Source organism: Halichoerus grypus, chromosome 14 (assembly GCF_964656455.1).
Source record: "Halichoerus grypus chromosome 14, mHalGry1.hap1.1, whole genome shotgun sequence".
NCBI lineage: Eukaryota > Metazoa > Chordata > Mammalia > Carnivora > Phocidae > Halichoerus > Halichoerus grypus.
The window spans coordinates 60,499,610-60,512,204 of NC_135725.1; the positions used below are offsets into that span (position 1 = coordinate 60,499,610).

The 12,595-nt window shown below is 41.5% G+C and overlaps 1 protein-coding gene across 3 annotated transcripts; it reads right to left on the minus strand.

Moving 5' to 3' along the window:
* Window positions 1–1,095: 1,095 nt before the first annotated feature.
* On the minus strand, window positions 1,096–11,243 carry TOMM5 (translocase of outer mitochondrial membrane 5). Of its 3 annotated transcripts, none has more exons than XR_004919941.2 (3): window positions 11,030–11,243; window positions 6,731–6,851; window positions 1,096–1,332 (listed from the first exon to the last, which is right to left on the minus strand). XR_004919941.2 is itself a non-coding variant. In XM_036100461.2 (2 exons), the coding sequence occupies exons 1-2, from the start codon at window positions 11,148–11,150 to the stop codon at window positions 6,817–6,819; spliced, it is 156 nt and encodes a 51-aa protein (XP_035956354.1). In that variant the 5' UTR covers window positions 11,151–11,242; the 3' UTR covers window positions 4,751–6,816. The 3 variants fall into 3 exon arrangements, 1 of the variants encoding a protein (XP_035956354.1); XR_004919942.2 differs by lacking the exon at window positions 1,096–1,332 and adding an exon at window positions 4,751–6,110; XM_036100461.2 differs by lacking the exon at window positions 1,096–1,332 and having other exon boundaries at window positions 4,751–6,851; window positions 11,030–11,242.
* Between the last annotated feature and the right edge of the window lie 1,352 nt (window positions 11,244–12,595).

A 12,595-nucleotide genomic window follows, 5' to 3' on the forward strand; every position in this document is an offset into this window, starting at 1 on the left:
TACCTGTGTATGAAAATCCTTCCAAACGTTAATAGTATGCATTCTTTGATTCCTAGGTATCTGATATCCGGCACCCATTTCCTCTTAAAATTGTATGTGAACAGAACACCGGTTCCTCATAAACATGAAGACACATTTATCTTAGAGTCCCAACACACAAGTATTAAAAATATGCTATTGGGGCGCCTGGGTGGCTCAGTCGTTAAGCGTCTGCCTTCGGCTCAGGTCATGATCCCAGCGTCCTGGGATCGAGCCCCGCATCAGGTTCCCTGCTCTGCAGGAAGCCTGCTTCTCCCTCTCCCACTCCCCCTGCTTGTATTCCCTCTCTTTTTTTTTTTTTTTTTTAAAGATTTTATTTATTTGACAGAGCAAGATACACAGTGAGAGAGAGAACACAAACAGGGGAAGTGGGAGAGGGAGAAGCAGGCCTCCTGCAGAGCAGGAAGCCCGATGCGGGGCTCGATCCCAGTACCCTGGGATCACGACCTGAGCCGAAGGCAGATGCTTAACGACTGAGCCACCCAGGCGCCACTGTATTCCCTCTCTTGCTGTGTCTCTCTCTGTCAAATAAATAAATAAAAATCTTAAAAAAAAAATGCTACTTTACCATCTTTTTAGACATGAATCAGGAAGAAGGAAATAAATGATATTTTGATCTGTGTTATCTAGCACAAACTTTAGTAGAGTGCTTGCTAACAGAAGTGAAGGTTAGTTAAAGAGGAAAAATAAGATGTTAAACTCAATGCCTTTCCCCTCAACACTTTAATAGCAATCATTGTTTCACTAAGCTAGTGGCAATATTTTATTAATAATTTTTTTGGATTTTGTAGGCTTAAGATCTTATTTGTACTTTTACCTTCACATTCAGTAAAGATTCTTTGTCATTTGCTTGAGACCAATGAAAACAATGGTTATTATGAAAATAGAGTATAAAATTTTAGTTGATGTAAAGATGCAATAATAAGCCTATTAAATTTTACTCAGTACACTGAAGTTATATTAAAGCTAAATTTTACTAATATTAAGATGAGCAATTCATTTGATCATTTTCTACATTTCATTGTTCTAATTCTTATCTACCACATTTCTTAAAACTGTTTTTTTGCAACATTTTTATTATTTTAAATTATCTATGTATTCCTTCTCTCCCATCAGCTCAAATAATCAGAGGCAATACAATTTGAATTTTGGGAAGAAAAGCATCTTATAAACTCCCATTGGTGTATCACATGCAGCAGTAGTCTCCATGATGTTTCTGCACTGTCCCATAAAAATTAGTCTTCAGTCTCCTGGTATCATGAACATATCTGCACTTAGCGATTTTCTTTCCTCCTAAATGAACATATAAATTGGAGGAGAGTAAGTTGTGGTAGTAGGTCAGATGTGGTCCTTGTCAGACCACGCCATACATACTTAGCTGTGAAACCAACAAACTCTAATAGAACATCTCTTATGCTAACAGCCCGAAAGGCCACACATTGGTGATAATTTCTCTCTTCAGAAAACAAACAAAATGAATGGACTGTATTTTGCAGAACAGGACCTTTATCTACATGGAAAGTGGAGGCAAGATATTTGGGGCATACAGAGGTCTTCAGGGCTACTGCTCTGCTGCCCCCACTCTTGTAGTTGCCCTCAGCAGCACTGACCCCTCTATTTTCTTCTGTCCATCAGCTCTTTCCTGCCTTTTCCTCCTGATCCAGCTTAGATGCCTCATGCATTATTTCAATCCCTCCCTGACCCTGTCATTTCACCTCAGCCATGTGGCAAGCCCCAGCCCTGGATGAACCCACCTCTCCACCTTCTCTGAGCTTGCCTCTGGACAGCAGAGCAATGCTAGAGAAAAAGCCCAAATTCCTAATCCCCCTTTTTTTTTTTTTTTTTAAGATTTTATTTATTTATTTGACAGAGAGAGAGAGAGCACAAGTAGGCAGAGGCAGGCAGAGGGAGAGGGAGAAGTAGGCTCTCCACTGAGCAGGGAGCCTGATGTGGGGCTCGATCCCAGGACCCTGGGATCATGACCTGAGCCAAAGGCAGCTGCTTAACCGACTGAGCCACCCAGGCGCCCCAATAATCCCCTATCTTAATTGGGGTACTAATCTCATCTGACAAGCTTAGCTTTTTCTCGTTAGCTTGCTATTACACTTCCCGTAATCGTTAAAAACTTCTCCACTCTAATCCTATTATTTAATGAACACTGAGTGCCTATGAGGTACCAGGCAGTCTTCTAGGTACTGAGATACTACAGTGAACATAATAGATGAAATCCCTATCCCCACCAAGCATATACTAAAGGGAGACAGATAATTAACAAATAAAAAAGGAAAAATATATTAAGTGCCATTAAAAAAAAAAAAGGGGGTTATGGAGTGCTGGAGAGGTTATAATTTTAAAAAAGTTTTTTTTTTTTAAAAGATTTTATTTATTTATTTGACAGAGAGAGACACAGCAAGAGAGGGAACACAAGCAGAGGGAGTGGGAGAGGGAGAAGCAGGCTTCCCGCTGAGCAGGGAGCCCAATGCAGGGCTTGATCCCAGGACCCTGGGATCATGACCTGAGCTGAAGGCAGATGCTTAACGACTGAGCCACCCAGGCACCCCTAAAAAGTTTTTGAAATATAATGTAACTACGGAAAAAAGTCACATATCTTAAGTATACAACTTGGCGGATTTTCACAAGTTGAAACATGCTATAATTTATAAAGGAGCTGGGAAAGGTCTCACTGAAAAAACTGCCATTAAGCAGAGACCTGAAGGAGAGGGAGTGAGACACTTGAAAATCTAAGGGAAGAGCATTCCAGAGGAAACAGACAGTGCAAAGGCCCTGAGGCAGCATGTCTAGTTTGTCTGAGGAAGCAAGGAGGCCAGTGTAGCTGGAATGCAGTGAAGGAGGGAAGAGTCATAAAAGACGAGATCAGAGATGTAATGAGGACCAGACTGTATAGAACCTTGTGGGCAACCAGAAGGACTGTGGCTTTTACTCTGAGCAAGACAGGAAGCCATTGGAGAATTTTAAGCAGGAGATGCAGTAACTAAAAAAAAGAGGTCTGAGGACTGAAGTCTAGTGGACTGCAAGTTTCAGGTTACAAATAAAGAAGACCTATAAAAGAATCTCAAGAAGAGAGGATAAGTGGAATAGAAAGGGTGGAGAGAAGGAAAATTAGGAAATTAGCGTTCTGGAAGGAAGGTCTGCAAGGTGGTTACAATAATGAAAGTGTGTTGAGTGCTGCAGACAGGGTGGGACAGGTCAGTGTTAACCTTGACAAGAGCAGTTTCAGAGGATCACTGGGGATGTGAACCTAACTGGAGTGGGTTCAAGAGATCACCAGAGAAAGGAAATGAAAATAAACCATTTTATTGAGGCATTTAACTATGAAAGATGACAGACAAATGGCTTGGTAAATGGGGAGGGGTGAGGATTCAAGAGGACTATGGTGGATGTTGCGGTGAACGACCCAGATCTCAACTTTAGGACCAAGGTCCTCATTCCCCCAGCAGCTAAGAGTTTTGGCTGCTAACAGCGCAAAGCTGCACTGGTTTACATACTGTCTATGGCTGCCTTCACACTGCAAGAAGAGCTGACAGAGCACAGAGCTCACAATGTCTAAAATATTTACCATTTGACCTTTAACAGAAGGTTAAAAGGTCTAGCTGATTTCCTTTCTGTCCTATCTCCAACACTCTCTGATGCCTGATCTTATAGGTAAAGAGATATGCTTAGTCAAGCAAAGGAGGGGGGGAAAGTTCACATTCCTTTTTTTTTTTTTTTTTTAAAGATTTTATTTATTTATTTGTCAGGGAAAGAGAGCACAAGCAGAGGGAGCGGCAGGCAGAGCAGGTAGAGGGAGAAGCAGGCTCCCTGCCGACCAAGGAGCCCGATGCGGGGCTCGATCCCAGGACCCTGGATCATGACCTGAGCTGAAGGCAGACACCCAACCGACTGAGCCACGCAAGCGTCCCTAAAAGTTCACATTCCTACACTTGTTCTTCCTTCCAAATCTAGGCCCAAGTTTACCCACCTGTAAACTACTGAACACACTGTAACTGAAATGCTAACTTACTCCTCAGAACTTCAAAGAGCAATGATTAAGCAGTTTAAAAATGAAACTCAGCAGTAGCAGAAAGAACACTACCCTAATTGAGGAGCAAAATTCTAAGATCGTATCCCTCTACAAAACCTGTTTGTGGATCAACATTTTCTCATTTATCCACATTTCTTTCTATGATCCATTTTAAGTTCTTTTTTTAAAGATTTTATTTATTTATTTGACACAGAGAGACACAGAAAGAGAGGGAACACAAGCAGGGGGAGTGGGAGAGGGAGAAGCAGGCTTCCCGCTGAGCAGGGAGCCCAATGCGGGGCTCGATCCCAGGACCCTGGGATCACGACCTGAGCCGAAGGCAGACGCTTAACAACTGAGCCACCCAGGCGCCCCTCCATTTTAAGTTTATAAAACTCAAGTCTGCTATGGTTCTTTACTATTTCACATTACACATTCAAACCAAATATATACACGTGGCCAAATGTTTTCTGATGTACTGTGTCCAAACTGTTTATTACAAGTATTAGACACCCCCCCCCCCACTGGAGTTTATGGCCTGAAATTTAAAAAGTCAGCAATAAAAACCTCACCATCACATTTTCCCTTATTCTAGCCTGAACATATGCTGGAATCCAGGGTGACAACCATACATCCCAAGGAAAGCACTTAAGGATAGGATACAATAAATAAACATTAAAAGCCCCTAAATCTTGGACAGCTACTATTTATTAGCTACCGGATCTTCCAGAGTCTCAAACTCATCTGTAAAATTAACAATTATTAGACAGTGAATTTAAATGTTTGTTAATGTTGAAGTTTGTATACAATTAGAATATAAACATGCTATCTCACAATATCTGAAAATAAGAATGAAACCTACTAATGCAGGGGCTGCTAGTACAAATCACTTCTAATCACCTTATACCAAACACCAACCATTAACAATAAATAGCATTTACCGAATGTCAGGCACTGTGCTCGTGGCTCCACTTGCATTCTCTTACTTTATCCTTACACACTTTGAAGTAGACAGATGCTCCCACTACACTAATTTTACAGGTGAAAAAATGAGATATAGAGGTTCAGTTGCTAAAAGTCATCCATCTTCTACATGTTGGAATCAGGACACAAAATCAAGTCTGCTTGTCTTCAGAGCCAGTGATGGTGACCGTGGTGCTGTATACCACACCTCCGTAGGTCAGGAACGCGTATAAATTACCAACATGGAACACAGCATCACAGGGTAAAAATACATGCTCTCTGGGTAAAGATGGTACATGGAGCACATGCAGCTACTTCCACTGCCTCCTGAAATTCCACTGAACGACAGCAAAGATTTTCATTTTAAGGCATAAATCTAAAAGAATGGGAAGAGAGGAGACAATAGCAGCAAAAAGCCAGAAGTTGGAAAGCCGATGGACAAGTAGTAAATAACATGGTAGCCCCGGAGAAAATTGAATCCTGAGTCAGCAGTAGAAAAGCAAAACAAACAACCCAACTTACATCAGAGAATCCCTAAAAGGTTCAGGAGCTGGTGCTTTCCTCTACCTTTGGAAGTAGGAGTGAAGGGGTAGACACTAAAATAAGGACTGGTTGAAGGTTTAAGTATTCAGAATGCCCTCTGCAACCCTACGTAGCTAAGCAGCCTCTTTGCCCAGCTCCTTCCCCAAATTATAAGTTTATTTTCTAAAAAGGGTAAAATAGAGGGTTCTCTGGATTGTGGGATGCTAGGCAGTTATGGGCAGAGGGACTGTACTCAATACAGAGACTCAAATGCATACTGGTCATGAGATAAAGAAAACAAGATACAGGGGGAAAAAAAAAAAGATATCCAACATGAGAGAAGAGGAAAAGGAATTCCCAGGATTGCAGTGAAGGGAGATCCCAGAATACAGCCCTGCATCAGGCACAGCAGACCACAGTCCAGACTGGGACAGGTCCGAAAGCTCCAGGAAAGACTTATTGGGAAGATGAAACAGCATGCCTAATGAAACTGAACATTGTGATCAATTTAGATATATGGCAAAGAGTCTAGCTGATTTCGTGGTAAGTTTACAGAAAACGAAGCCTAGGAAAAGAAAACAAATAGCATTTATAGATTCCCAGCATCAAACAGTAATGTTGCCTTTCACAAAGACTACTTAATAAAATGATGTCACTTTATCAGCATCAGCAAATCCTTCAGTCCAAAACAAGAGGAACTCAATTTAATGTAGTTTGTAATAATTACAGTATTACAGAGGTCTGCAGCAAAAAGTAGGTTAAGAGAAATAAAATCCCGATTTTTTTCTTAGTTGCTACTTTAAAAATACAGACTGAACGTCCTGTGCTTATGTGTTGTCGTGGCTGTGTGCTGGCTTCTGTAAAACTAACTAATCACAAGGAACTCTTCAACATATATACTCCGGACTGAAGTGAAAGGTAAACAGAAATGACTAATAAGACAGTGCTATTGTAGACATAATTCCCTTATAATTAATACCTGCTAGAAAATGGAGTTTGACATTACTTACAATTATATCAACATTCACAGAGGCTGAACATCACAGGCATATGGGTGTATTATCACCCAAGATGTCTTTACTTCCCAAGTAGTTTTAAATTTTAGCTATTAAGGTCAGTTACCAGAGCCAAACTTGTTCTTAACAAGTAGAATTTTTATGTCCATTCAATCAAAGAGTCTCTTACAGCTTTCTGGGCCTATTCATTTGCAGATAGGAGTAGAAATTGTAACTGGGTTCCTCATATCATGCATTCACATGTGATGCCCATCTTCATATGCTGTCCAATTTCTTTAGGATAAAAGGTGCTGAAAGAAAAATAAACAAACCCAGAATTTCAGATCTATTAGCCCACAAGTTACATTACGGAATTTATAAGACTGGGAGAAAAATCTTACAGATTTAGTTCACTACATTTTTTAAATGACTCCAAATAATGGCCAAGCCCCTGCCTGCATAACCTAGCAAAAGAGACTCACTGTCTTTCCAGTGTCATGAAGCTCTGACTATTCTAAGGTTCATTCTTACACCATATAAAATCTTTTCTCCAGGTAGTTCTCTTAGGACCATAAAGAGTAAATTCAATCCTCCTTCAAAAGACCATCTTTTTATTTTGGGTGATTTAATTGTCAAAGGAACAAAATGCTAGGAGAAACAAATTGGCATTTTTCACCCTTTAAAACATATTTGAGGGGCACCTGGGTGGCTCAGTTGGTAGAGCATCCAACTCTTGAGCTCAGGTCACGATCTCAGGGTCATAAGATCAAGCCCTGCATCATGCTCCCTGCTCAGCACAGAGTCTGCTTGGGATTCTCTCTCTCCCTCTCCTTCTGCCCCCCGCCCCACTGTCTCTCAAATAAATAATAAAAAAATAAAACAGTTGAAAAAACGCAGAGGGTGGGAGAAAACAACACTGCACTGGGGAAGCAGAAGAGCTAGATGCAGATTTTGGTTCTCCCACTGATTAGCTATATATCACTTATGTAATCCAAATCACATATAATGTAGTCCTATTTCAGTTCTTATGAGGGTCTGGTAGGAGGGTACGAATAGAAATGGCTAGAAAACAAAAATATTGTCACAGGGATCGAAGGAAGTGTTACTTCTGTCCTGTGTAAAAGCGCTGTGGTCAAAATAAGCACATGAAAAGATGTTTAACATTACTAATCACTAGGACAATGCAAATTAAAACTATAATGAGATACCACCTAACACCCATTAGGATAGCTACTATCAAACTGTTGGGAAGGATGTGGAAAAATTGGAACCCTTGTGTACTGTTGGTGGGAATGTAAAATGGTACACCTGCTATGGATCACAGTATGGTGGGTCCTCAAAAAATACAAAATAGAGATACCTGCATATCCATGTTATAGCAGCATTATTCACAGTAGCTAAAATGTAGAAGCAATCCAGATCCAAAGATGGATGAATGGATAAGCAAAATGTGGTATACGATGGAATATTATTCGGCCTTAAAAGGGAAGGAGATTCTGACATATGCTATGACATGGATGAACCTTAGGACCCTATGCAAACTGAAATAAGCCAGTTACAAAAAGACAAATACTGTATGGTTCCACTTATATGAGAGCCTTAAGAGATGTCAAAATCATAGAGAAAGTTTCAGTTTTACAAGATAAAGAGTTCTGGAGATGGATGGTGGTGATGGTTGTACAACATTATGAGTGTATTTAATACCACTAAACTGTACACTTAAAAATAGTTAAGATAAATTGTTATATGTATTTTACCACAATTTAAAAAATTAGAAAATAAAAGGGGCTGTGAGCAAAAAAGCTGCCAGAAGGATCTTCTTTCTCAATACCCATACTAAAGTAATAGAACATATTGTTAACATTAAGCTGAAGATACTGAGATCTGTTGAAAGCTGACAAAGTCGGCAGTATGTCCAGATATTTCTAATTCTTATCAGATTAAAAAAGATAAGTAACATCCATCAAATGAATGGATAAACAAAATGTGGCATATCCACACAATGGAATGTTACCTGGCAATAAAAAGGAAGGAAAGGGGCGCCTGGGTGGCTCAGTCGGTTAAGCGTCTGCCTTCGGCTCAGGTCATGATCCCAGGGTCCTGGGATTGAGCCCCGCATCAGGCTCCCTGCTCACCGGGAAGCCTGCTTCTCCCTCTCCCACTCCCCCTGCTTGTGTTCCTGCTCTCATTGTCTCTCTCTCTGTCAAATAAATAAATAAAATCTTAAAAAAAAAAATAAAAAGGAAATACTAACACATGCTATAATACAAACCTTGAAAACACTATGCAAAGTGAAATAAGCTAGACACAAAAGGTCATATATTCTATAATTCCATTTATATGAAATGTCCAGAATAGGCAAATCCATAAAGAAAAAGTAGATTAGTGGTTGCCAAGGGAACGTGAAGGGGGAAAATGGGGAATGACAGCTAATGGGCATGGTGTCCACTTTAGAAGTAAAGAAAATGTTCTAAAATGCATAACTCTATGTTAAGAACCACTAAATTACAGAACCTTCATTTTTTAAAGTTTTTTTTTAACTTTTATTTTTTACAGATTTTATTTATTTGACAGAGAGAGACACAGCGAGAGAGGGAACACAAGCAGGGGGAGTGGGAGAGGGAGAAGCAGGCTTCCCGCTGAGCAGGGAGCCCGATGTGGAGCTCGATCCCAGAACCCTGGGATCATGACCTGAGCCAAAGACAGACGCTTAATGACTGAGACACCCAGGCGCCCCAAGTTTTTCTTAAATAAAGTATAATTGACATACAGTATCCCACTAGTTTCAGGTGTATGGTCATAGTGATTCAATATTTTTATATATCATGAAATGATCCCCACAATAAGTCTAGCTACCACATAAAGTTACTACAGTATTGTCTATATTCTTTATGCTGTACATTGCACCCTTATGACTTACTTCTTTTGTAACTGGAAGTCTGTACCTTTTAAGCCCCTTCCCCTATTTCATCTATCCCCTACTCTACTCCCCACTGGCAATCAACAGTCTGTTGTCTGTATTTATCAGTCCGTTTCTGTTTTGTTTTTAAAGATTCCACATATAAGTGCAATCATATGGTATTCATCTCTCTCTGACTTCTTTCACTTAGCCTAATAGCCTATAGGTCCATCCATGTTGTTGCAAATGGCCAAGATTTTTACGTCTAAGTAATATTCCATTGTATATACACACATCTTCTTTGTCCATTTATCAATAGACACTTAGGTTGAACCATATACTTTAAATGGGTGAACTGTATACTATGTGAATTATATCTCCATTTTAAAAGTGGTAATGTGGAACAGTATTCTGTGTTTTTTTAAGGAAACCGATTCATATCAGATACAAAGGTCACTGAAAAGAAGCAAATATTTTACTGGCAGCTAAGTCAACAAAAAAGGTAAGAGGATAAAATAAGTTGGGAGTTGCAAAAAGCTGTTGAAGGAGCAGGATTTGTGTTTCTGTTCAGTAGGGCTCCCTCTCCTGGGGAAGCAGGGTAATACCATAGTCAGTGATGGGGTACCCGGCTTCAGTGAGCTCTGGCCTAGGCCCAATCTGAGCCTTCTACAGGATAACCTTGGTATGGCCTTCATTTATTTTAATCATTCCTGCCTCTCCACCCAGACCTGTCAGCAATACACAGCAAGGTGCAATGAAAAGAGTACTGAACTGAGAATTGGAGGGTGGGGACAAATCACTTCTGAGATTCACATCAGTAAAACTAGAGAAGTGATCTACAAAGCTGCACCCATCTCTAACATTCAGTGTGTCTTTAACTCTGATATTTTGTGTTAAGACCCCCTTTGAAAGGTGAGTTCTCATTTGCAAAAGGGATATACAGAATGTTAAGCCCGGCCTCCCTCAAAGCGCTACTGTCAAGACAGCTAACGCAAATAAGCTTCTGCCAAACGTAAATTCAAATAAACCTTCAGGTGTTATTAATCCTATAGACTCCTACTCTTTTCTTCTCCTTCCTTCAGGAAAAAACACCAATTCTTTACTTCACCCTCTGTACAAATAAGCAAAAGAAACAAACCTTTTTGTATTTTAGAGATCAGCACCGAAGGAGGGAAACTTGCTATTAAGAGCTCTGGATTCTAGATCAAGATCATGCACTGAATCGCTGAGTGACCTTGAGCCAGCCATTTCTCTACTCTCTAAGTTTCTGTCGGCAAAACAAGGGAGCTGCTCGGGAGGGGAGCGGAGGGGAGGGGGAATAAACCCTCGAGGCTCTTTCAATTAAAACGCTCTTAAGGCAGGGCGAGGCGGGATGATCACCCTCGCAGTCCAGGCCACCGCGTGTACTTCTGACCCCGACCCGCAGACCCTAAGCCGCGCCTGCGCCCGCTGATCTCGACCCACATGTCCCACCCTCCCCACGACCACTCAGCTAGCTCAGCTCGCAGGCCCCCAGAGAACCAGAGTTGGGTGGGTGGTGTCCGCGAGCTCCCCGCGGGTCTCATGGCCGCAGCCTGGAAGGACACTCACTGACTCGCAGCAGGGCCACGTAGATGAGGAAGTTCCGTATGGACGAGATCACATCCTCGCGCATCTTCCGTTTCATCTCCTCCGGGTCCAGCTTCGGCGCAAGGCCCTCGATCCGGAACATGACTTTGCCTCCCCGGCGTCCAGCTGCCACGCTCTGCTCTTTTCAGAGGCCGCCCGGCGCCCGGAACTCGGCCCCATCCCATTTCCTGTTCCCGCCCCTCGTTCTCGCGCGCGGCGACGGGGGCTGCGAGGGACAATCCTCATCCGGCCCGAGGGGTTCTGCAGGGGGCTGCCTGAAGAGGGCGTCGTAGTCTCAGCCACGCGGGACTCCGGTTCCTCCCGGCTGTTGAGGAAGCTGTGTCTTGAGCCGGGCGCGCTGCGCTGCAAGATGCTTTTATGCCTCAGAGTGGACAATGCACGTAGATACCACCACAAATAACAATAGCTACAGTTCTACGCCATGAATTAGATATTAAAACCTTCATTTCCTAGATGAGAAAACTGAAGCACAGAGAGCTTTAAAACAACTTGCCCAAATATACTTTAAAGTACCTTAGGGGGAAAAAGTGTTGAGGAAGGGAGATGAAACGGTATTAGCAAAATGTTGAAAATTGCTTAAACTGGTGATTAATATATCATTTTAATTATTCTAGTCTTTCTATTTTGAGCATGTTCGAATATTTTCGTAAGTTAAAACAAAAAGATGAAGATGATGAAACTTGCTTGTGTTTACACAACTAGTAAATGCAGGTTTTTTTTTTAAATGTTATTGTCATCCCCATTTTATTTTAAATATACAAATATATTTTATTATATATAAAATATATTTTTATTATATATACATATATTTAAATAAGCTCTATGCCCTACCTGGGGCTTGAACTCAGGACCCTGAGATCAAGAGTCACATGCTGTACTGAGCCAGCCAGGCACCTCTGCAGTAGGGTTTTGTATTTAGATTTGTGGGACCCAGCCAAAAGTTTTTAACTCCATATTATTACTGTATTCTCATTTCTGGCATTAACTGATCCATACAGATTGGCCCAGTAATACAGCATATAAAAACAAGTTCAGCTCCTTTCAACATTTTACAGGTGAGGAGGGGGGCTGAGAAACCAAGTGCACTCCTTACAGTCATTCTGCTAGTGATGGGCAGAGGCAGGGTTCTAATGCAGATTATAATGCCAAGTTGCACTCTCTTTTCCCTGCACCCCACTGCTCCTCTGTTAGTCTTTAACGATTAGTGCCTGCCTGGATGGGCATCACTGGAGGCAGGAGGTAGAGGTTTAGTGCAATCAGATTTCCTGTCACAAAATCATCAAAACAGTGCAGCCCCAAATTTTGCATGCCAACTAGCCATATTTAATTTTTAGACACAAACCAGATGACTGAATTGCTCACATAATTCAAAACCAGAATGTGCCTGGGGTGTCTGGGTGGCTCAGTCAGTTAAATGTCCAACTGTTGATTTTGGCTCAGATCATGATTTCAAGGTTGTTAGATGGAGCTCCGCCTTGAGCTCCGCGCTGGGCATGGAGCCTGCTTGGGATTCTCTCTCTCTCCCTT

Excerpts from the sequence above, each read along its gene's own strand:
- TOMM5 (XM_036100461.2), bottom strand. The coding sequence starts at position 11,150 with ATGTTCCGGATCGAGGGCCTTGCGCCGAAGCTGGACCCGGAGGAGATG. Across the intron at positions 6,852-11,029 it reads CGTGGCCCTGCTGCGAGTCA|CACCTTTTATCCTAAAGAAA; the intron begins GTGAGTGTCCTT and ends TTTTTCTTTCAG.